The 23,843-nt window shown below is 33.2% G+C and overlaps 8 protein-coding genes across 8 annotated transcripts; 1 reads left to right on the forward strand and 7 right to left on the reverse strand.

Annotated features, from left to right (window-relative positions):
* Window positions 1-799: 799 nt before the first annotated feature.
* On the reverse strand, window positions 800-3,188 carry VDAC4 (voltage dependent anion channel 4). The gene is made up of 7 exons (NM_125130.3): window positions 2,880-3,188; window positions 2,470-2,541; window positions 2,320-2,387; window positions 1,920-2,030; window positions 1,754-1,840; window positions 1,453-1,661; window positions 800-1,378 (listed from the first exon to the last, which is right to left on the reverse strand). The coding sequence occupies exons 2-7, from the start codon at window positions 2,516-2,518 to the stop codon at window positions 1,078-1,080; spliced, it is 825 nt and encodes a 274-aa protein (NP_200557.1). The 5' UTR covers window positions 2,519-2,541; window positions 2,880-3,188; the 3' UTR covers window positions 800-1,077.
* A 191-nt stretch (window positions 3,189-3,379) lies between these two features.
* Window positions 3,380-4,922, reverse strand: AT5G57500 (Galactosyltransferase family protein). The gene is made up of 2 exons (NM_125131.2): window positions 4,282-4,922; window positions 3,380-4,118 (listed from the first exon to the last, which is right to left on the reverse strand). Exons 1-2 carry the CDS (start codon window positions 4,706-4,708, stop codon window positions 3,589-3,591), a joined length of 957 nt encoding a protein of 318 aa, NP_200558.1. The 5' UTR covers window positions 4,709-4,922; the 3' UTR covers window positions 3,380-3,588.
* Window positions 4,923-6,067: 1,145 nt separating this feature from the next.
* On the reverse strand, window positions 6,068-6,818 carry AT5G57510 (cotton fiber protein). Its single transcript, NM_125132.2, has one exon. It carries the CDS (start codon window positions 6,737-6,739, stop codon window positions 6,347-6,349), a length of 393 nt encoding a protein of 130 aa, NP_200559.1. The 5' UTR covers window positions 6,740-6,818; the 3' UTR covers window positions 6,068-6,346.
* A 6,016-nt stretch (window positions 6,819-12,834) lies between these two features.
* On the forward strand, window positions 12,835-13,959 carry ZFP2 (zinc finger protein 2). Its single transcript, NM_125133.5, has one exon. It carries the CDS (start codon window positions 13,202-13,204, stop codon window positions 13,652-13,654), a length of 453 nt encoding a protein of 150 aa, NP_200560.1. The 5' UTR covers window positions 12,835-13,201; the 3' UTR covers window positions 13,655-13,959.
* Window positions 13,960-17,503: 3,544 nt separating this feature from the next.
* Window positions 17,504-18,872, reverse strand: XTH12 (xyloglucan endotransglucosylase/hydrolase 12). Its single transcript, NM_125134.2, has 3 exons — window positions 18,460-18,872; window positions 18,185-18,378; window positions 17,504-18,042 (listed from the first exon to the last, which is right to left on the reverse strand). The coding sequence occupies exons 1-3, from the start codon at window positions 18,730-18,732 to the stop codon at window positions 17,652-17,654; spliced, it is 858 nt and encodes a 285-aa protein (NP_200561.1). The 5' UTR covers window positions 18,733-18,872; the 3' UTR covers window positions 17,504-17,651.
* Window positions 18,873-19,597: 725 nt separating this feature from the next.
* AT5G57535 (uncharacterized protein) lies at window positions 19,598-19,732 on the reverse strand (the record flags this gene model as incomplete). The annotated part of the gene is made up of 1 exon (NM_001125981.1): window positions 19,598-19,732. The coding sequence occupies one exon, from the start codon at window positions 19,730-19,732 to the stop codon at window positions 19,598-19,600; it is 135 nt and encodes a 44-aa protein (NP_001119453.1).
* Window positions 19,733-19,969: 237 nt separating this feature from the next.
* XTH13 (xyloglucan endotransglucosylase/hydrolase 13) lies at window positions 19,970-21,278 on the reverse strand. The gene is made up of 3 exons (NM_125135.2): window positions 20,963-21,278; window positions 20,685-20,878; window positions 19,970-20,569 (listed from the first exon to the last, which is right to left on the reverse strand). Exons 1-3 carry the CDS (start codon window positions 21,230-21,232, stop codon window positions 20,179-20,181), a joined length of 855 nt encoding a protein of 284 aa, NP_200562.1. The 5' UTR covers window positions 21,233-21,278; the 3' UTR covers window positions 19,970-20,178.
* Window positions 21,279-21,964: 686 nt separating this feature from the next.
* Window positions 21,965-23,623, reverse strand: XTH25 (xyloglucan endotransglucosylase/hydrolase 25). Its single transcript, NM_125136.4, has 3 exons — window positions 23,286-23,623; window positions 22,837-23,030; window positions 21,965-22,616 (listed from the first exon to the last, which is right to left on the reverse strand). The coding sequence occupies exons 1-3, from the start codon at window positions 23,565-23,567 to the stop codon at window positions 22,238-22,240; spliced, it is 855 nt and encodes a 284-aa protein (NP_568859.2). The 5' UTR covers window positions 23,568-23,623; the 3' UTR covers window positions 21,965-22,237.
* Window positions 23,624-23,843: the final 220 nt, after the last annotated feature.

The following is a 23,843-nucleotide window of genomic DNA, read 5'->3' on the forward strand; positions in this document are numbered from 1 at the left end:
TTTATACACTTTTCTTTACAAACTAAAATCATGTAAAGTATCATAAAAAAAGAGAGATTGTGAATGACTTTGTAACTAGGAAGATTTTACAAGATTATAGGAGGATTTTACAAGATTTTGGAAAAGTAATCATAGAGATTATACAAAACTCTCTAAAAGTCATTTAAAATCTTTCATTTTATCTACTTTCTATATTTTTTTAAAGTCATTAAAACTCTTTCAAAGTCACAATCCAATAACACCCCCTTCGATTCAGCGTTAAATTTTTTACATTAAAGAGTTACGATTTCTGAAAAGTATGCATCGGATTTTCGGAGAAATATATGGGAGATATTTTCTCAAACTATTGGAATCAGTTTTTGGTCAACGAATTATTGGTATTTGAAGTTTGCAAGTTATGAAGATTAAACGGAAATGATAAAAGAATACAGAAATGTCAAAGGTGTTGTAACTCATGAGAACATTAAATATTGGTCAAGATTTCTGACCTTTTCAAAAGGAACTCTCGCTTTCATCGCTAAACTCATAGTTCGTTCGTATCATCATATTAACCATCAAAAACAGGATCTTGGGGACTTGGCCTTTAGACATCAAGAATATTAACCTTTTTTTTAATCTCTCTCTCGTTTTTAGGCAAGTACAACATACATAATTAGCCCATGCATAGAGTTATTACTTATAAGGTTGCATCTAACATTTTTTGGTGCAGATGGGCCGGCCCGGCCCGTATGAACAGTAGTGATTATTTTTATTTCTTCGGCATCACAACTGTTTTATATGGCTCTTCTATACTAGAGGTGAACAAAGGGGTTCACGGTGTCGTACGTTTATACAGATCGATCGAACCAAGTGAAACCAAAGTCTAAAGAAACAAAAAATTAATAGATTCCATCTAAAAAAAATTGGGTTTTGCTCACTCCCTTTTCTTTCACATCACAATGAAAAAACAAATATTAATGCAAAAGTGATTCAATAACCCTACAAACCGTTCGTTTGGGGGTGATTTTTTTAGCACTTGGTGAAAAATTGAATTGTTTAGTTTGTGTTTTCCAAACTGATAAGAGCTCTTTTCTTGTTTTATGGTTTGAGGGCGAGGGCGAGACCAAGCTTTGGTGAAGAGGTCACAGCCTTTGAGTCATACTCAGCTGAGAAAGTGATGTGCGACTTCGGTCTCCATTCTCTCTGGACCACCATCCCTGCTTTCCCACTGTTAGAAAATCTGGTCTTAACCACTGTGAATTGATCCACAGAGTGAGAGCTTCCGACGGTGAAGCTGTTGTTATAATTGGAGAAGCGACGGATCAGTTCTGCACCAAAGGATGTGGTTGGGTTCACTGTGTGGACGTAAGTAGCTCTCAGACTCTCCCCTTTATCCTCCCTACAGTATTAACAGTCTCAATTAAGCCACAACCAAAAGCAGATGGAAAAATGGAGCATCGTGTTGTTTCTTACAGTATGAGTGCAGCAGAGACGCCTTGGTTGTTGAAACCAATCCCTGCATTGTACTTTGTTAGTGATGATGAAGCTGTGTCGAAACTGACTTCACCACCAAGGCAAACATTCTGGCTTCCGATAGTTGCTGATAGATCTAACAGAGGAGTTGGGTTGAGGCCAATGCTGGAATTGAGCGTAGCATGAGGATGAACATATTGCACATCCAGCTGAAAACATAGCAAAGCCACAAATTACTGAGTACAGAAATTAACAAACATTAGGGTATAATACTCATTTCTCATATGGGCTATGCACTGACCTTGCCAGACTTGTGATCAGGTATTTTGAAACTAATTACAGCTTTAGCGGATGGCAAGAGATTTTTGAGAGTTACTTTCGTCGACACCTGCGTAAGATATATATGTTCAGTAATATGGTTTAGGACAGTTAAGGTGCAAAAAAAATCACTAGAGAAATTTGCTTACACTAGAGTGGCTGTCGATTTTCAGATCAACAATGGTGTTTTGACCTTTATATAGTGTGCTTATATCGCCAAAAAAGAAATCATCCTTCTTCAAACCAGTAGCCACAAATTCCTGTAGGAAAGAAAATAACATTGTGCAGTATAAAGTTAAATAGGTATAAAGCAGTTTAAGAACATTAAGTTAAATAGGTATAAAGCAGTCAAAGAGCATGCTTCTACGAACTACTGCAACCACTTGGGATTCAAAAAGCATGTAATACCAGTATTCATAAGCACTTCCCTGGTAAGTTGAGCATAGTCTATTCAAGTAATCTTCAACGGTTCATATAAGCAAATTATGTTTTCTTATAAGATGGATTAACTCCATTCAAGTAAAAGGATCCAAGTTATATCACACTTACCGTTCCTGTAGCACTCAGCATTGTGAGAGTAAACTTGTGGTCAAAAATGTAATCCTTGTTTAGGAGATCTGCAGGTTTTGAAATACAAATATTCAATAAATGGGAACCACAACAATCACAGAAACCAACACCAAAGCAATGTTGAGTTACCTTTGGCTTTCTTGCCAATATCGGCAAACGGAGCTGGACTGCTTCCCATCTTCGGATATAGAAAACAAATGCCTACAAAGTAAAGCAAATACACACTAATATCAAAAACAAATCACGACTATTCAGAAATGCTCTGCATTAATCTACCAATCAGATGCTTGAAGTTGTATTGATATCAATCCAAAGCTTCAATTGCTTATAGCTACAGTTCTCTAATTCCAAACCAAAACTATGTCAATCTATCTATAGAATCGAAGCAAACACAAATGGCGAGAAACAGATCGAATCGATCGAAAAAGCCAAATCTCCAGACTAATTCAAAAACTAGTCCACATGAATCACAATATCCCATCTCAGCTCCGAGAAGAAGAACCAAGAACTAACGACAAAAAGAGAGGAAGATTCCTTACGAAAATGGAAGATCGACGAATACAACGGAACCGATAACAATCAAACGGAGCTTCGTCGGACAAAACCTAAGATACTGCTTCCGTCGCCTTCGATAATGGAATCCGGCGACGGCGGCTGAAGACAGTAAACACTACTATTTAGCAGTAAAATTAAGAAAAGAGCCTCGAGAAACTCAAAGGTGAAGGAGAAGAGAGACCAACGCTCTCGATGAGAGTAATGATAATGTCACTTGTCGTTGATGTTCGTTAGGTCACGCTTTACTTTTTTTTTCTGATTAAAGGGCTTTTTTGTTTATTCGTCTGTCATTTAACTTATGTCACAGTCAAAGCTGTATATAATTCGTGAGGCCCATTCACTCCCCAAGCCGCCTTCTTTTCACCTGTTTAAATGACTATTGTACCCCTAATGTTGGTGTATGTGACAAAATTTGATTTTACCTTCATGTCTAATGAGTAGTTTAAGTGTAATGTAACTATAGAAGATGGACAACAAAAAAGACCAAAAATTGTAGATTTGAACGTTGCTTAGTGGGCTACTATGAAAAAACCCCACCAGATTGACTATTAAACATGTTTGAACAATCCTTAATTAGTGTACTACAAATCCCTCCCAAAAAATCGATTATTAAAGAACATTTCTTACCAATTTCAAGAGAAACAATGTAAAGTATAAATATAAGAATCCGGTAAAAGCAAACAAAAAGACTATCTACGGTATGTGGTATAGTTTAGAAGGCTTGAGATTGCTAGTAACATTGAAATAGTTCAATGTACGTATCCACTTCTCTTGGTTCTTTAACAAATGAACGGCAATAGTGTCTGGCCAAAGCTCATGTGTGCATCTAGTCGGTGGCTCAGGGAAATTATACATGGACCACTTAGCGTTAAACCGGTTTTTTCCTCGTCTTCCTTCTCGAATCCAATCGCCAAACACTTTGTCTTCAGGACCTTCTAGATGTTTCTTGGGAATTTCCGAGTCTTTGAGCCAAACCGCAATATCCCATGACACTAAGTAACCCATTCCTGACATGTAATGAACAAATGGGTCCATGCTTGGACATGGAATTACATAGCCGTAGTAAAGATCTTCTCGAGGGAGTGGTCTCAAAGATGCAACGAGACTTTCTAGTCTTATGTATGTGTCGTCGTCGGCTTTCATTACGTAATGGTACGGTGGTTTTTGTGCATCGGTCTCATTGAATATGTCTGGTAAGCTTGAGAAGTATGTGTAAGTCTTGCCTGTAGATATTTGCAAAAATCGAATTAGTTGAAAATGTTACAATTATATACCAAAAACTTCTTTACCAAGTTTCTATATGATTATGCCAAATAATAATCAAGTCTATATATGCCAAACCAAAAGAAGAATAATTGGAATTCTAAACCAAGATAAACCAATTACCTTTGTTCATATTCTCATTGCAGTTGAGTATAATGATGTCATCATAACGCATAATCTCCAAAGCAACAAGCACTTTCTGGTCTTCTTTAGTCAAATTACAGAACACAAACTTCACATCAACCTTAACACCGTCCGGAACATTTTGTGTCCCGTAGATCATCCGGAGAAAATGGCGACGTGAATACTGATCAGGAAGTGTAAGGATTCCAATAAGAATCCTAATCTCATCATCAACAGGAGAAGAAGACAACAATGGAGTCTCTGATGAACCATTATTCATAGGAACATTTGACAAAGCACATCTTCCAAAACTCAATAAGCTATCGAATCTGATCTCGTTGATGAAAGCTAGTACACAAAGAGCTATGATGAAGAAGAAAGAAGGGATAATGAACTTTCTTCCTTCTGATCTTGGAGAAGATTTCATATTCCTTGTTCAATGAAAGCTTAGAGATGTTGAGAAGCAGAGGAAAGTAAGAAATTAAATAAAAACGAAACTTTTTAACCTTCAAGGAAACGCATTTGGATTTTTTCTTTGTGATATTTTTGTTATGGGGAATAAAAAAAAAAGAGCTTTAGAGAAGCTTAAGGAACGTGAGGTTCAAAGTAGAGTTTGTAAACGAAGCAAGTGTGTTGCTTCAGTATTTCACGCCATTTATCATGCTAGTGTCTCTATTTATTTGTGTACCTTTTTTGGGATATTTTTTTAGAAAGATCATTTGAGAAATAACGGTTTTTATTTTGAAATAATATATGCCTAAAAGTTTTTTTAAAACCAGAGTATGAGTTGAAAAATTCGCTGTAGTTTCTTACAATCTTTTAACAAATATAAGTCAAATAAGTTCAACTTGAAAGGTCTTGTACTATATGGAATTCATGGATGGATATTTTAGTTGGAAGCATAAAGTGGTGGATCTAAGCCTAAAGTCTGGCCAGAAATATTGATATAAAAATTGTTTCTTTAGATTTTAAAATATTCAAATATAGCTTGCAAAATTGAAAGTATGGTGATTGGAGTCAAATATAAATTTGGTAAAATAAAATTAAGGAACGTGGTGGGCTTCGACTTTCGTGATCCGCAACTATCTCATCTTGCCACTTCTTCTTCCCCAAAGTTAATTAAGTCGTTGACTTCTTTTAGATCTTACTACACGCTTTACCTTTTTCTCATACCCCATATTTTATTGTCTTATGAGATTTAAGATTTGAGAAAATATTATTCATAAGAAAATTTGATCTGTATGCAAAAGTGTTTGGGAAATAAATAAAAAGGGTAAAAGTGTTCTTGGAATTTCTATCTTAAAATTTGACTTCAATTTGAAGTCTAAACGAGAAAAAGAGTGATTTAGTCCTATAAAAAAAAGAGTGATTTAGTCTGAATTTGTTTGGGCCTAAATGGTAGGTCGACATAGCCATTAAGCCATAAATTCTAATATCCAAACTCAGCCCAATTAGGCCATATCCATTAGAAGAATCAAGAATGTATGCCGATGGACCACGACCACGACCTCAGTGGAAGATTAAAAGAAGAGGATATGATGGTCGCAAGAAACTTTAGGCATCATTAATGATTGTGGTGCATGAAACATGATTTTTGTATTGGATGCTCTATGTAATAAATGACATTTGAAAACGTCAACACAAATCCGAATTCCAAATTGGAAAACCTGATGCACCACTTAGCGACTATAGAGTCCAATAACTCTAAAATTTTATCTTATAGCAGTAATCAAAATGATCTTGAGAATATTTAGTTGTAGTTAGCCAAATAGTTCAATGAAAAGTATTAAACAGAAGCTTTGAATGCATTATCAAGCAATACAAAGTTTAATACATACTCGAATCACTAACATCATGACATTACGTCATCACATTTGTCTCTCATGATTACATTAATAAATTATAAATGCAAATGAAAAAATGTGACTCGCTAATAACAATGGATAAAGCCTATACACTACAAAAAAAATAGCAGGCCATTTATCATCAGCTAAGATCCAATGAAAATTATAGGATCTTAGTATTACAACAAATAAACGAATGAATAAATAAAAAAATAGGAACATTAAGGCGATCTGTAGTTGAAACTCTGATTATTACCCTGGCAATATTTAAGTTCCAAAGAGATTTGTCTCTCAATCTTAAGCTGTCTGTAGAAATTAGCTATGAACATCTCAGCTTTGTTGTCAATGTCTTCATCTGAAGATTGATCATAACTCACGGTTCTATACAACGCTCCCCTTGAAGAACCGGTTGAGTCCGGTTCATTCTCTGTAAAAGCCGCTGTTAAACCAGGTCTATCGTTGAAACTTAACCGAAGAGACGAAGAAGAAGAGGAAGAACCAAGCATCGGTACGAGACCCCAGAGGCTATTTATCTTGAAACTTAACACGAATTTTACTTTATTCACTGCTTGTCTCAACCGGTTTAGTAGCGAACCGTCTTTGCTCTTTGTCATGTCAGCTATAGAATACCTTTTGAACTTCTTTTTCTGCGTTGGTATGGATTGTTTTGTGTGTGAGTTTTGAAATATGTTTGGAAATGAAAAAGTATGATGAGTCTTATATAGACACGGATAAACACGGATAATGTCGGCTGCAGCCTTATGTTCTCCGCAGTTTTTTTAAGAAAACTGTATAACATATAGTTTTTAATTATTATAATGTATAGATATACATAGGAATAGGAAACTGATTGGAAGTTTACGTACCAATATTGAGGCGTATCAATATGGTATAGCGAGTGAGATTTTAAAATTCTTTTTTTATTTTTTCCTCTGAATGTTATAAAAGAGAAGTGGGGTGCAAGTCTATACACAAGATCGTATATTCGAGTATATAATACGATCTAGTGGTTACGAGTTACAAACCATATAGGTTTTGAGGTCCATGCATGGGTTGAGCTAAATTGAGTATGACATTTAAAAATTTAGCACCGGACCAATAACATATTCAAAACTCCAGAAATTGACGCCTCTGATTTACATGTGTTTTTAAAAAAATAAAATTGAACACATGTTATTTAGAAAATCGAAAACAACCTAAATAGAAAGGGAAATAAGAACCAAGAAAAGAATGGGTCAGTCAACATTGCGGGCGACGACTTACTTGTATGCTTTCTTAATCGCGTTATTAGTTTTATAGTTTTATCCGATTTCGTGTAAGACACGAATGATAATAACGACTGTTCTCTTATTTTATTTTTGGTCAACCTATTGTTCTACTTATGTTTTATTTATTAATAGGCTTATATTAAGAACATAACTGGGATTTATCAAATATAACCAATATAATATTGATAGATCATTTTTACTTGTTAAGAAAGAATAAATGGGATTCGTCAATGTAAGCTTCCTTATATCTTTTTTTTTTGTTGAATTCATTATATTTTAATTTGGTTATTTTCTTTATATCAATATTCAAACTAATTTCTTAAGTATAAATTATATTATTATTTTTGAATAAAAAATATAAATTCCAACTAATCTTAGGTTTAAATGATCATGTATTAATTTTAGTTTGATAACATAGTAAAAAACGACTAAAAGCATGAACCAGAATTAAACAGAAATGAAATTTTAAGTGAAGACAGGAAATAATGAAGCCTGTTAATTACTATTAAGCCCATCTGAAATGGGCCATCCCCATTAATGAAGCCTGTCTTTAACATTTATCAAAAAAAAAAAACCTGTCTTACACATATAACAATCGACTAGAGAGAGTAGAGAATAGAGATATCTGTTTCTGTTTTGTCGGATACATCCTTATTTATATAAGTATTATTTTACAAATTACGGCATCATCATATACAGTATATTGTTAATGACTGATCCAAAACACTAAAAAGCTAAAGATTATAACATCTCGTAACCAAAACAAAAAAATAGTAAAGTGTGGAGTAAATGACAAGACATCAGTTTCATGTTCACGCTTGCAACTTCTGATTGTCAACTTTGCTTCACTCTTTTGTCTGCCACCTTTTTCCTTTGAATTTGATTTTTTTCTTTCTTTGTATAAAGCAATTTTAATTGAAATGCATAACAATTCATATACATTTTGATTTTGTTCTCTTCTTTTTTTGGTCAAGTCCTCTTCTTTTTACCCTCCTTAATTTCATTGACAATTTCAGCTAAGCATTATTTTAATTAAACTAATTACTGTACCTGGTTCTTATTTAATTTCTTCATATATGCATAATGCCTTGTCTAATGCTTATCTTGTAGTCTTTTTTCATATTGTACAATCACAATACATAAAGAGGGATACGATAAAATAATTAATAATATATGATTGAAAATTTTCCAGCCAATGTAGATTCATAAATACGTATTACTGTACACATTACATGTATTGGCTTATACTAAAACCAGAAATGACTATCTCAGCTCAAATTATTGCCGAATGGACGTTATGAAACGTAACCAAAAGGTCCAAACCAATTATGATATAGCATTGTTTCATAGCCAAACATTTCATATCACTAATCTGTCGCTATTTTCGATTGTTTAAGGATGTGTTAACTAACTCTTGGTGGATATAAATACAAGCTTTCAATATATATATGACAAGATGCTAAAAGAAAGTGACGTGGATATAAGGATAAGAACACAGTAAAATGATGAACTGAGATTGCATTATCAATAGTATCCTCCTCTCCTTTTAAGAATCTATAATTCTATATACATGATTTTTTTTTTTTTTTATAGATTTATCCACTAACAAGTAAAGTTTTATAACGATTGAAGCTTGTACAGTGACTTGCACCATATGATACAGTTTGGTTTTCTTAAGTGAGTGTTGCTTTAGGTTGGTCCATTGCAAATTTCTTCGACTCTTTCGATTAAATTTCTTGAGGATTCTGGGTCATATGGACCTACCAATATCGATACAGGGAATGTTGATTGGCATATATATATAATAACAGTTTGGAAATGTGGTTTTACTTGTTTAATTATCCATTAGCATTCTAATTTTCATATAGTGTTTAATTATATTAATGAAGAAACTTAGATAATGTAGAGTAACTCTTCCCCTACATAAACGTATGCACATATACACATAGCCGTGCTTACAGTGTTAAAAAAGATTGAGAAACTTCTAATGCGAACTCTTGATTTAGTTTAATTTTCTTTAGATAACTTTTTTTCTTCTTCCAAATACTAAAATAATATAGCCAAATTCAGTATTTCGCCATTAGATAACTACAAAAGGAATTAATTTGTTATATATGAAATTCTACTATACATTTTCAAACTCATCGTAAAGCATACCATTGATGGACACAAACCATGTGTATGTATTTTATTTGTGATCACAAATATTGGATTTGATATTAAACTAAGATATTGTTATTAGAAGTGGACAAAGAAAAACATGTTCACAACCATACCCGTCTAAGTTCTTACAATATGGATATATCATATATACATACATACTAGCAAGAAATCATACATATGCAAATCACAGACCAAGTATTGGTTACAAAGTACAAAAGACTATATGCTTTGACTGAGCATAATAATATTATATCAAATTAATGTTTACTCTTATTTTTTTGCCTAAATCTTAATTTAGTATCTGTATAGAACTAATCAATAAAATTAACATGAACATAGCAAATCATGTGAAACAAATCTTGTTGTGTTGTGTCTGTAATAAAGAGACAAAATGCTCAGCGCAAACCTAGCCGACTGTTTAGATTATAATCCCACAATCATGGTCTAATCTTGTTCTAATCATTCCCTTTTACTTCTTTTTACAGAAAAAAAAAATTGACTTATGAATTTATTAGTTTTATATTGATCAGATCTGATCCTCTGAATACTTTTTTATTTTTGCATCTATCTATATGTAAGTGGACATAGTGTGTCTCATTTTCCCTATTGGTTGACGTCGTACGCCGAATTACAGAAACCAATTGACGAATATGTTTTTTAAATAATCTTCAAAATTATATTAATAATTATATTTTCATCGCTTTATAATTAGTCCCATTCAGGCATTCACTTCCCATGTGCCATCTTGAGTCGCTATTTTGCTAGAATTATTTAATTAAGATACAAATTAATTTAACAAATCAATACTCCAACCTGCTATAAATGATAAATGTTAGAGCTTTCTAATTTTTTAGATAACGAGGCAATTTTTTTTTTTTTAATTGTATTTAATTTATGTGACATTTAAAAGTTAACCACATTTGTTGGCAATTAAGAAATTTCACTTTTAAGTTTAAATATACAGCTAATTTTTAAAGATATCGACAAAAATAAAATATATTTTAAATGTTACCTAAATATTCGTAATGAAACTTAAGTTATAAAAATAATTAGGATTCTTATTTTCAGATCGAAAAACAAACTGGTTTTGTCAACGTTATTTTTCAAAAGAAATTAATTTTGAAAATTTATATCTTAACTAGTGTTTATTACAAATTAATTGACTAGGTAGTAAATTAGTAATATGTTTCATACTTTAAGTTAATAATTGTTTTAAGCTCTATGAGAGTAGAAAATATGAAGGTACATGCATAGTATAATATGAACGTTGTGGTCCAACAAACTACAAAAGCGTCATAATGGACGCAATCTATCGTATAATACGTCTACGTTTTGTCCAATTACTTCCTTATAAATACATACTAACTTGATAACATAGTGATATATATGTAATTTGTTCAAAAAAAAAGGGGTGATATATATGTAAAAGAGTGTATACATAAGTATATTGTATTGTAGACTAATCGTCACATGAAGTATTAATGTCGTCCCATCGTAGGACAAATAGATTTGAGGTGGACAGAAACATAGTCCAACCTTCTTTTTTTAATTTTATTTTGGTCGCCTCATCTTCCACGTCTCCTCATAATCAAATCACATAATTGCATTCAGTTTTCTTAACAGCAAAATAAAATAAATTCCAATATGTCGCCGTGTTATATTTCAAGGTTTTCTTGTTTCACATTTCAAGTTTTGGTTTATAAATGTGATTTGTCACTAATTGAGTGGTACAAACAAACTTACATGGACTACTTTTTAACGAATATAGGAGTTTTTGAATATATATATATATATATATAAGTCCTCAGCTTCTCCGAATGATCCATTTTGTTGGAGTTGCATGCATATGGTTTTTTTTTTTTTTTTTTTTTTTTGAGCAAAAACACGCATATGATAATTTTAAAATTATACGACATTCAAACATCTTTTTTTTTTTTGTTGGTTAGTAGTTAGCTTTTTAAAAATTAATAATTCATCAATCAATTTCACTTGGCTGGTTAGCAAAGTACCATAAAATTTAAAATCGATAAAACACAAAAATTAATTAAAGAAAGCGAAACAAGCTTGAGAGATTAGTACAAAGACGTAACCTCTCTCAATCTTTAAACGACAAAAGTCTTAATGAAACATATGTACACATGACATTGATGTGTCTTCATTGATCGAAAGTAATTAAAAATAATTGAATTTATGTGAAACAATTCAAACTGAAATGACTTCTACGATTATAAACTCACGAAAAGCAAAACGTGATATATCCAAAGTGGGTTCACTGTGGCGCAGTCCACATCTTATCTGGTACGAACTCCTTGTGAACCGTTGGATTGAGAGATTGATCGTACGGTGGGCGATGATTTCAATTAATTGGAAGTTAACATCATCTTACATGTTTAAGCTGAGTCAAAAAGCTTTATCTCGTTAAGTGTTCATTGCCATTACTGGAAACTTGATAAGAGAGCTTTGATCTTAACTTAAGTCTTTCATTTTTTTCATAAATTATTTAATGAACCTAACAGCTGTTTTGATTGAAACTCTCTATTAACTTTTTGTGTAGACAATTATGCCCCATGTAAAAGAAAAAAAATTCTCTCTTGATTAGATATTTGGACAAATTTTATGAGTTTTTTTTTTGGACAAATTTTATGAGTTTGTCTTACCATTTATAAGTACTAAAGTCAGAATTAAAGAAATTTAACTCCGAATATATATTTATGAACGACGTACATTACTATTTAACAACTTTATTCAAATTACAAATATAGTGATTTTTTTTCCAACCATATATCATAACGATATTATCGATCTAAATTTGTGATATACAATTTTGTATCTTGTCAACAATATGCTTATGCATGCTTTAACACAACAACTGATCCACTAGTATAAAACTACTAGGTTACATGTCGTTCCTAAGTTACAATCGAACTAATTTATTTGAATGAACCTTTTATAATCAAATTACTTTAGATAAAACCATTTTAGTAGATGTATTTCATAGCATGACGACATTATCTTAAACTGACTTTTTATTTTATTTTATGATGTCTTTATAGCTCATAGTATTTTTGGTATTAATTTAAATTTGAAGAAAAATAGATTTCTTGGTTATGCTTAGAAAACTTTGGTATGAATACATATCGATAATTCATTACAATCATAGTAATTTACGCAAGTCTATGGTATAACTATACACTTCCAATTAGAAAAAGGCATACATTAACTACAATGCTCAAATTAAACCAGATATCTTATGTGTCCGGTCTTAACAACTACCACATGGGACATAATTCTTGAGGTGTTTCAACACTCTAAAACGAGACCATTGGATATAATAAAATGATGTATCGAGAAATATATAAAACTCGGAGGTAAATAATATTAGATGGACCGACAAAGGGTTCAAAGGGTGCCATTAATGGAGGCGACAACACTTGGATTCCCACTGATTCTTTCAGCTTCCATGTCTCATCTCTCTACTCTCTCTCCATACTTTACAGTTGAAGTTGCACCCAACATGAGTTTTGAGCAAACCTACGCACCTTTACACCTTAAATATAATGCCCCTCAAGCCCAAACTCTTCAAACACACTTCTCTCATCTCTCTAATCTCTCTTTCTCTCTCTATCTCTAAGAATATATAAAGGTATGGACTACCAGCCAAACACATCCCTACGTCTAAGCCTACCAAGTTACAAGAACCACCAACTAAACCTAGAACTTGTTCTCGAGCCTTCTTCCATGTCTTCTTCTTCATCTTCTTCCACGAACTCATCATCATGTTTGGAGCAGCCTAGGGTATTCTCATGTAACTATTGTCAAAGAAAGTTTTACAGCTCTCAAGCTCTTGGTGGTCATCAAAACGCTCATAAGCTTGAGAGAACCTTAGCCAAGAAGAGTCGAGAACTCTTTAGATCCTCAAACACTGTTGATTCTGATCAGCCTTACCCGTTCTCCGGTCGCTTTGAGCTTTACGGCCGTGGCTACCAAGGATTTCTCGAAAGTGGCGGCTCGAGGGACTTCTCCGCCCGCCGTGTGCCGGAGAGTGGTCTTGATCAGGATCAGGAGAAGAGTCACCTTGACTTATCCTTAAGGCTCTAAAAGAATCTTATATTTTGTTAGTCTATATATTATCATATCAATTGTTAATCTTAAAATTGATTGTTTTACTTATTAGTCATTTCCTATTATCTGAAAGTTTTCTTTGTAAGTTGTAACTATGGTCCTAAATTCAAATCCAAATTTGATTTTGGAAGATGGTACCTAATGCAGTAGTTAAATAAGTTAAAAAAATGAAGGATCTATAATTCTCTATATAGATGGTTATTTTAAGTATATATAGTATGAGCACATCATATTACAACTGCATTATAAAATGAATGAATGTCGCTTGTATATAATACATTATTGATCAATCTAACAATGTGCCCCGACAAGGAGACATGTGCTGTGAAACAATACTTAGTTAAGTAAATTTCTATTAATAACATTTATTCACATATGACATCAGTATAAATACATGTATATACGTATCTATCCGTATATTCACTAATAATTGTATATTCTTTTTGAGTTCATTACGTCATCTAGTCATAAGATTTTTCCCTTCAAATATTAGTATATTACTAGTGTTTTCTTCTCTCTATATACATTTACTATATGAGCATTTTCACCATGTTCGGACTTTATATCATGTAAATATTTTATTTTCTTCATGCTGAAACCATCACTTTTAAAAGAACAAGATATTTTACTATATGTTATCTACAAAAAATTAAAAAATTTGATATGAAATTGAAAGGCATAAGTCTAAATCAAAATGATATAACGAAATAACAGGGTAATTAAGATTTTGTTTTTCCTATTTAGTATTCGACTTTTTTTAAGAAATACATATATTGTGTACCTTCATGACTCTCAATTCTCATCAATGAATGACTTACCAAAAAAACAAATCTCATCAATGAAAGGTTTTATTGAGTACCAAAAAAAAATCCAAAGTCGATAGACCAAGTTCATGCATCTTAAAACAAAATGCCTCGTTAAATTTCATTAAATTTTAGATATAACAACATTTTTGAACAACCGTTTTCATGTCTTGCTTATTCTGCATATGATAATTCTATTACAACTGTTTTCATTAATTTTCTGGGGATCAATTTAGAACATCGCACCAAAACTTGTACCGTTCCAAAAGTAAGTTAATTAAGAGAGGACTTATCACGAAAAAGGGTTGTTGACGTATCGTTATTTGTTGAATTGTAAAAGTTTTCAGCCTCCTAATGAGGAAATCTAATTTGTAAAGTCATTACTTGTACTTGGTACTTTATTTTTGATCATGCATTTGCTTCTTATTTTTAAGCATATGACAGCCGGCAAAACCATAATTTACAGTGCCATAATGGAATTTGTTAATTATATTTATATGGAAGAAAAATAAGAGTATACTTTCAAAATTATATTACATAAGGTGTTCAATGTTACATAAAGTGAAATTCTAATTTGCCTTGGTATAAAATTATAAGTATGGCTATCTAATGTAAATTTGATTTGTTAACCGGTATTTATTGTGAGTAATTCTCGTAGCTATCTAATGTAAATTTGATTTGTTAACCGGTATTTATTGTGAGGGAAAAGTTTTATGAAAATAAAATAAACCCCAGTGAAGGTAAATTAGTGGCGTGTATGAGATGAGGAAAGCACGAAATTAAAAAAAAATATGTTAAGATCCAATAATTCAATGTCTGAATCGAGCAAGTCACGATGATCACTTCCTCGAGATAGTGTCTCCCTTATTCATAACCCTTAAAGTAATGTTAACTTGAACACAAGAATAATTCACAAAGAAAATATTAATAGAAAAGCTAATGCCATATTAATCATATACTAGAGTACTTCAAATTCAAAGAACATCTAATACGACCAAAATGTATTTCAATGTAATTTAATATGGTTACAATGATATTATATTTTGCCAAACAATCTGATTATAATGAAGCAGAGAGATTAAATCCTATTGTTAAAAACATACTTCAAATTTTTATTTTTTTAATTATATAATTAGTTATTAGTAATAGTAGGTATTCAGTTTTTCGATTGTTTATTTTTATTTTTATTTTTATTTAGATACATGCATGAACTTGGTCTGTACGACTTTGGATGTTTTTATTTCGTACTCAACGAAACCTTTGATTGATGAGAGTTTTTTTTTTTTTTTTTTTTTTTTTTTTTTTTTTTTTTTTTTGTGTGTGTGTGTGTGTCTAAAGATTGATGAGAGAGTAAGTGAAGGTTCATACTAAGAAAAAGTCAATTACTCTATCTTTGATTAGATAAAATTATTGGACGTGAATCGTAACTATATGTGTTTATGTCTATCTTTTTGGGTTTTCTGTTACTGTATATATATCATATTGACATCAACGATTTATACTTAACCAACCTATGACAAACTGATAGTTTAAAGTTTTAGATATGTATTTTTTTTTTGTTATAATTAGATGTAATAATTGTAAGCTATATATGCCTTGTTCATTCTCTATATACATTTAGATTTTAAAATTATATATCATCTCTATTATAAGTAACCAAATTTGTTTTAGAGTCCATATTCGAAACAGATTTAGACAGGTTTATCGTTAAAATACTCATCATCTCTTTCACGTCGAAATCGGTACATGGAATCTTGATAACTTTTGTGGACATAACATGATTGAAGAGATGTTTAAGAGATGAGTGTTATCGTCCAAACACAAATGCAAACTTCTAAACTTTATTAGTTACCAGTCTTGTCCATCATTTACAAGAGACCAACAAGTTTATCAACGGAACTCTTTGTTATTATCTCATTTCAAACGATATTCGTTTTATTTTTCTTGTTCTATAAATACCGACTTAAGAGTTTTGGACGTAATGAACTAACTGGTGGGTCCAAACGGTGTCGTATCAATCAAAGGTCTTTTTAATTAGATATACCATGATGTTTTTCAACTTATAATGTAAAAGCAATAGATCTAAGACGTTAGTTAGACTAATTCTACAACAATGATTATGTTTTGTTTTATGATCAATCAGACGTCAGAAGTTCTAAATTTATGTTTTTTTTTTTTTTGACATAATAAGGTGAATTATCAATGGCATTCTGTAACATTCAAACAGTTCAATTATATTTAGCACTTTTGTTTGCTTCCGTTTTTCTTCTAGATTCTCACAGATTTTACTTACTACTACATGTTAAGAGACGGAAATAGATTACAAGTATTTACATTTGTTGTTGTATTTAGTATGTTCTAATTCTTTCGAACATGCAAGGGGGTTAGAACTTAGAAGTAAAATAATGCAATTTATTAACAGTTACATCTTGGACGGTCGTTATATTATCCACGGCGAAGCTGTTTCCACCAAATGTTTGTTTTCTTTCTCGTGAAATTTGTTCTTATTTGTAAAAAAAAGAAGAAAAAAAAAAGAAGAAAAAAAAAGAATCAAATTCATGGGTGTTTTTTTTGGGGTCACAAATTATTGGTTACAGTACAGATATTAATGGGCTTTCAAAAGCCCATTGTAGCACAGAATTTTACCATAGGGAAAACCATGCGCCTAATTTTGAAGTTATGTTCGATCCTCAAAATCTGTGGAATGAAAATAATAATAACAGAGAAAGCAGATTCGTTAACGTGTTGAGTGTTGACAGTACAAAGAGCACTGTTATTTGCTCTGTTTTCAAAAGTAACAGAATACTCTGTTGTCAGAAGTAACCGAATGCTTGTTTTTCAAAAGTAACAGAATGCTCTGTTTTCAGAAGTAACAGAATACTCTGTTTTGCTCTGTGTTATGACAGAGAACTCTGTTTCGTTACTCTATTATCAGGTTGGTCTTGTTAAGTTCGAATCAAATTTTATTATATGATAATATATGAAAAGAAAAACATCAACAAAGAAATCAAATTTTGACAATGGCAAAACAAATAATCAATTACCCAAAATGGGAAATAAATCTTTGAAACTCAAAAATAACAAAATGATGAAATCAACAAATATGAGACAAAAAAATGAAAGAAGGAAAGAAACCATATCAACGTGCTTGAATTTTCTCTGTAATACGATCAGTTGAGGTTGCATTCAGTGGGTAAACCTTGAGGGAACCTCTTGAAATCCGTACAATAGTTATAGATCATATAATCTTTTTGCACCCACTTCAGCTGTCCAAGCTGATTTGAATTAAGTGTAGTCCACATCCACGAGTTGCTATTCGCATTACACGTAACCCAGTTCCATATCGAGGTCCGGCTGCAGCAATCCACATCGTTAAAGCTTCTGTAGGAAGCGCTGAATGGAGCGTTGGTCCAATCGGTCTTGACTTTCCCGCCTTGTGTGGCCCAATCATCAGCTTCCCATAGACTTGAGTAGATCTTCATTGGTTGGCTTTTCGGGTAAGCCACGCCGTTAGCCTCATTGTTCTTGAACACCCGGATTGGGATACCATCAACCAGAAAGCTTTTGAGATTCCAAGAAAAACAAAACATAATATTTAGAACAGTCGTGGATCATATTAAGATCAAGCCCTAGGCGGCTTTAAACGCCCGATTAGCGTCTAGCGATATTTGTCTATCTTGAATAGGATTGATCGGTTACTTACATGATGTTGAGAGGGTTCCAAAGCACGGTGTAAGTGTGGAAATCAGCAGTGGGATCAAACCAGAGATAGAACTGCATTTCGCGGTTACCTTTACCTCCGGTAAAGACATTTGTATGGATAACATAAGGCTGTCCAGTAACGTTACCCAAGAACTCGAAATCAATCTCATCCCATGTCTCACCTTTTGAAGAAAGCTGTTAAAACATTCTTAATGTTAGATTCAAGATAAATGCCACAATATTTAATTGAATGAGCATATAAGAAGTTGTACATACGTAGTAAGCTGTGACGGTTCCGGCAGAATTTCCGGGAACAAGTTTTATCTTCATATCGATCTTTCCGAACAAATACTCTTTCTTGGATTGAAAACCTGAACCGGATGTCTTGTCGAGAGTGCAAGTCAAGAGTTGTCCACTCTCAAATATATTAGCACGACCAGCTCCCCAAGTGATATCGAAGCTGTCGTAGAAACTTCCGGTGGCTACGCCGATCAAGATCAGAAGAGACGCCAACAACAAGGGAGACTGTTTGGTCGCAAAAGCCGCCATTTTTTGCTGTTGTTGCTGTTGTCGTTGTTGTTGTTGTTGTCTAATTGTTTTCTGATGTTTGAAATGACTGGAGTTTGGTGTTTATATAGAGAGAGATATTTTTTAATAGTGAGTGCATTAGAGAGGTTCGTGGAGTTCCATCATCGACATGGTCGTGTTACACTAGGCGATTTTAGTTATTATAAACAAATGAATTATGTCAGCTTACATATAAATTATGTATAAAGTCGTTAAATTCACATATAAATTATACATGTAGGTAATGTTTTAGAAACTTTTAATCGTTTCAGCAAAATTTTGTCTTCTTTATTTGGTCATGCAATTTGGCTCAATTTATAAGATTGTTTCAGATTATAATTTTGAGTTAAAAATGCTTATAAAAGCGATCAAGTAGCATTTTTCGTTAACTTGTACAATTGCAAACAAAAAAACTTGAAATATTTGTTTAGGTTTTGGTAAAATGGACCGACATGTTTCTGAAATTGAGGGCGGACATGTTAGCCACATACATATAAGAATTGTCACGTATAATTTATAAGGCAACTACATGAATTATTCTTCGAATCTCTCCCATCATTTGCATAACAAAATTAAAATAAAAACATGAATATTCATTTCAGGTGGATAAAAATCTCAGTCAATCATAGTCAAAACAGTCAAAAGTTTATTACTGAATAAATTTGGGTCAGAGTTAGCCATTCATACATTTCTTCAGCTTCAAATTAGGGTCTAAACATATATCAGAGATACCTACCTTCCATGTTTTTTTTTGGTTTTTCGTTTTTTTGGGTATCATTGTTAAGTATTTATACCATTTTCAAATTTGCAACATCTAAAGAAAAACCGAAATCTACAACAAAAACTTTCAACCACAACAGGAAAGCACAAGCTTCTTTGTTCTTCCCATCTTGTCCATTCCCATGCATGCATTCACATCTATCTCTACTGTTTCTGTCTTCTTGCGTTTCGTTGTTATTTTGCATTCATCCATACACATCATAACGGTATCTGTCAGACTGTCACCTTCCTCCAGAGAGATTTGGTCAACGGTTTCAATTGCTATTTATTTAAGCTTAATTCCATTATCTTTTCTCCCAAGAAAACGGCGGAGAATTCAAACACAGCAACTGGCCATGAACACCTTAACTTTTTCTGCGAAACCAACCAACTCTGTTTTTTACTCTGTTTTCGGAACCTAGAACTCTGTTTTTCTTTCTTTCGTGTTATGGCGAAAAAACTCTGTTCTCATGTTTATTTAAAGTGGTTCAGATCACATTTTATTCCAACAGTTTTTGCTATGAATCAATCGTAACCAAATTATAAAGATTACAAAACAAATAATCAGCTAACCAATATGGGAAATGAATCAACAAATATTGAGGTGAAAAGGAAAACAAAGAAAGAAACAAAATTGTGTCAAGTGCTTCAGTTTTCTCGGTAACATGATCAGTTGAGATTGCATTCCGTAGGCAAACCTTGAGGGAACCTCTTAAAATCCGTACAATAGTTATAGATCATATAATCATCTTGCACCCACTTCATCTGTCCATACTGATTTGAGTTAAGGGTAGTCCACATCCACGAGTTGCTATTCGCATTACATGTTACCCAATTCAACAACGAGGTCCGGCTGCAGCAGTCCACATCGTTGAAACTTTTGTAGGAAGCGCTGAATGGAGCATTGGTCCAATCTGTCTTGACTTTCCCGCCTTGTGTAGCCCAATCATCAGCTTCCCAAAGACTTGAATAAATCTTCATTGGCTGGCTCTTCGGGTAGGCCACGCCATTAGCCTCGTTGTTCTTGAACACTCGGATTGGGATTCCATCCACGAGAAAGCTTTTGAGATCCAACAAAAAAACAAAGCACAAAGTAAAATAAGAGAACAACAATAAAGTAAGAATTAGCGCTTAATGATGTTTTCAATAGTGTATTGGACTGATCAAATACTTACATGATGTTGAGAGGATTCCACAGGACGGTGTAGGTGTGGAAATCAGCAGTGGGATCAAACCAGAGATAGAACTGCATTTCACGGTTACCTTTGCCTCCGGTGAACACATTTGTATGAAGTACATAAGGCTGTCCGGTAACATTACCCAAGAACTCGAAGTCGATTTCATCCCATGTCTCACCTTTAGATGAAAGCTGTGAAAACATTCTTAATATCAGATTCAAACAATCAATGCCACAAAAAAATGAAGTAGTGGAGATAGATAAATTTTTACGTACGTAGTAAGCAGTGACGGTTCCTGCTGAGTTTCCGGCGACTAGTTTCATCTTCATATCGATCTTTCCGAACAAATACTCCTTCTTTGATTGAAAACCTGAACCGGAGATTTTGTCGAGAGTGCAAGTCAAAAGCTGTCCACTCTCTACTATATTGGCACGACCATTTCCCCAAGTGATATCGAAATTGTCGTAGAAACTTCCTGCGGAGAGGCTGATCAAGAGCAGAAGAGACAACAACAACAGAGACTGTTTGGTTGTAAAAGCCGCCATTTTTGTTGTTGGTTAAAACTTAAAAGTAATTGTTTTCAGATGGTTTGAATATGATCGAGGATTGGTGTTTTATATAGGGAGATTTTTTGAAAAAATTGCATTAGAGAGGTTCGTGGAGTCCCATTACCTACGTGGTAGTCTAACACTAACGATGTTTTTTTTTTATTTTGTAATTGTATGAATGAATTATGCCAGCTTACGTACGTAGTCGCCCAACGTACATATAAACAAACGCGTATAGTTTAAAGTTATTTATATCATTTAGATTTACAAATTTGTTTCATTTATATAATAAATTTTAAATTTGATCAATATAATAAGGTTCTGTTTGACCAATAAGGTTCTTTAACCAATCGGCTAGAATTTTATTTGACAAGTAATAAAACCGAAGCAGACCACAAAAGGTTAGTAAGTCGAAATATTCGTTTTTTTTTATTTTAGTGAAATGGACCGACATGTTTTTAAAATATAAGACGGACATGTCAACCACATATGTAAGAACTGTCATGCATATTCTTTGCATAAGAATAAAACAAAAACCAGAATAATCATTTTTCAGGTTGATAAATCTAAGTCAGTCCATATGCCAAAATACAATAGAATCTCAGTCAATCATAGTCAAAACACTCATAGTACCTACAAATGTTACAAATATGGAATAAAACCAACACATCATCAATGGCAATGAAAACCATCCAAAAATTTATTTAGCTGCAATGATGGTGAATGGAGGGTTAGATAGGTTGACCTCTTCTCCAAGGAAAAGGTTGCCTACCGTTGGACACAATCCGAGAAGGTTACTGTTCATGAAGATATGCAAAGCCATAATCTAACATTTATTGAACCAACATAACTCACGCCCATTTTATTATGAGAATATCTACATAGAAACAGGGGAAATTGCTTATTACAGAACCTAAATAAACATAAACATTACATATATAATTTAGACGAACCTATACAATACTAGCTTTGGAGTTTCGGATCACACATTAATTCTCGTAGCTAGTGTCTACACTCCTTTGGAAATCCTTGAGGAAACCTTTTGGTGTCCGTACAATAGTTATAGATCATGTACTTCCTCTGCACCACTCTCATCTTATCTTCCGCTGTTAGATCAAGCCTTTGAGAGAACCATCTAGGTGAACCGGCAGGACAAGATGATCTTCCGCCCGAGGAAACACATGCATCCGCTCTAAAGTTTCTGTAAGAAGCGGTGAATGGTGCCTTGGACCAGTCAGTCTTAACGAGACCTCCCCTTGTAGCCCACTGGTCCGCGTTCCATAGACTCGAGTATAACCTCATCGGCTGCAATTTTGGATACTGGATACCCATATGTTGTAGATTCTTGAATTCTCTTACCGGAATATCATCAACCATGAAACTGTATCAAAACATATAAATAATAAATTAGTTGTTAATAAACTCAAATTTTGACGTTCAATGTGAAAAGATTTATATTTTGCGGATCAGCCATAATTATGATCAAAACGTGTTTTGGACCTACAAAAATTATGTCAGCCCAAAGGTTGGAAATTATAGTTAGAACAAACAAAAAGACTAACTCATGTTTCTAAGTTGTGTATGTATCTTTATATACTTACACGATGTGATGAGGGTTCCATAAAACAGAGTAAGTGTGGAAATCAGCGGTTGGATCGAACCAGAGATGAAATTGTTGTTCTCTATCACCTTTGCCTTGAGTATACACATTCGTATGCATGGTATACGGATCACCAGTTAGATTACCAAGAAACTCGAAATCGATTTCGTCCCACGTATCACCTTTTGACTTCAACTGCATGGAAAATTAAACACAATCACAAACTGTTCTAATTAATATCCAAATAATAAAAATTTCACATGGTAAGTTAGTAACATCGTATATGACCGTCTCAAATTATTTAAGAATCTCTGTTGATAATTTTTCTTTAGGAAATAGGAAATATTCAAAAATTTATCCTTTAAGAAAGAATTTTTTTAATTGGAGCTTTCCACACGTTATTCTAAAAACGGCCATGTTATATATGATATGATGTTAAGTAACACTAACGTAGTAGGCAGTGACGGTTCCGGCGGAGTTTCCAGGGACGAGTTTGAGCTGCATGTCGATTTTCCCGAACAAATACTCTTTCTTGGTTTGAAAACCAGAGCCGGAGGCTCTGTCGAGGGAGAGAGTGAGAAGCTCTCCGTTGTTAAGAACCTTGCCACGACCATCACCCCAAGTGATATCGAATTCTGTGTCGAACGTTCCTGCGAAAACCGGAGAGAAGAGGGTCGTAGTCGAGACAGTGAGTGTGAAGAGTAGAGATAAGATGAAAGTGGACCGGTCCATGTTTATGTGTCAATAAGATAGAGAATTGAAATCATTCATTGGGACCTTATGTGTTGGGGGGTTTTATATAAGGGAGGCAAGTCTTAGTCTTTTTGTAGTATAGTTCGCCGTTTGTGACTCTTGTGTAGTTTTAGCTGTGAACAGCTGGTTTTTGTTTTGAAGTAAAGCAAGCATGTGCTTAATTTTGCCTCATGCTACGTGTGCTTGTTCTTTGTTTTGGTTTAAGTCTGCCTGATCCGGTTCAGTTGATGCCATGTTTGGTTTAGAGATTCTGGT

This window comes from Arabidopsis thaliana, chromosome 5 (genome assembly GCF_000001735.4).
Source record: "Arabidopsis thaliana chromosome 5, partial sequence".
Taxonomy (NCBI): Eukaryota; Viridiplantae; Streptophyta; class Magnoliopsida; order Brassicales; family Brassicaceae; genus Arabidopsis; species Arabidopsis thaliana.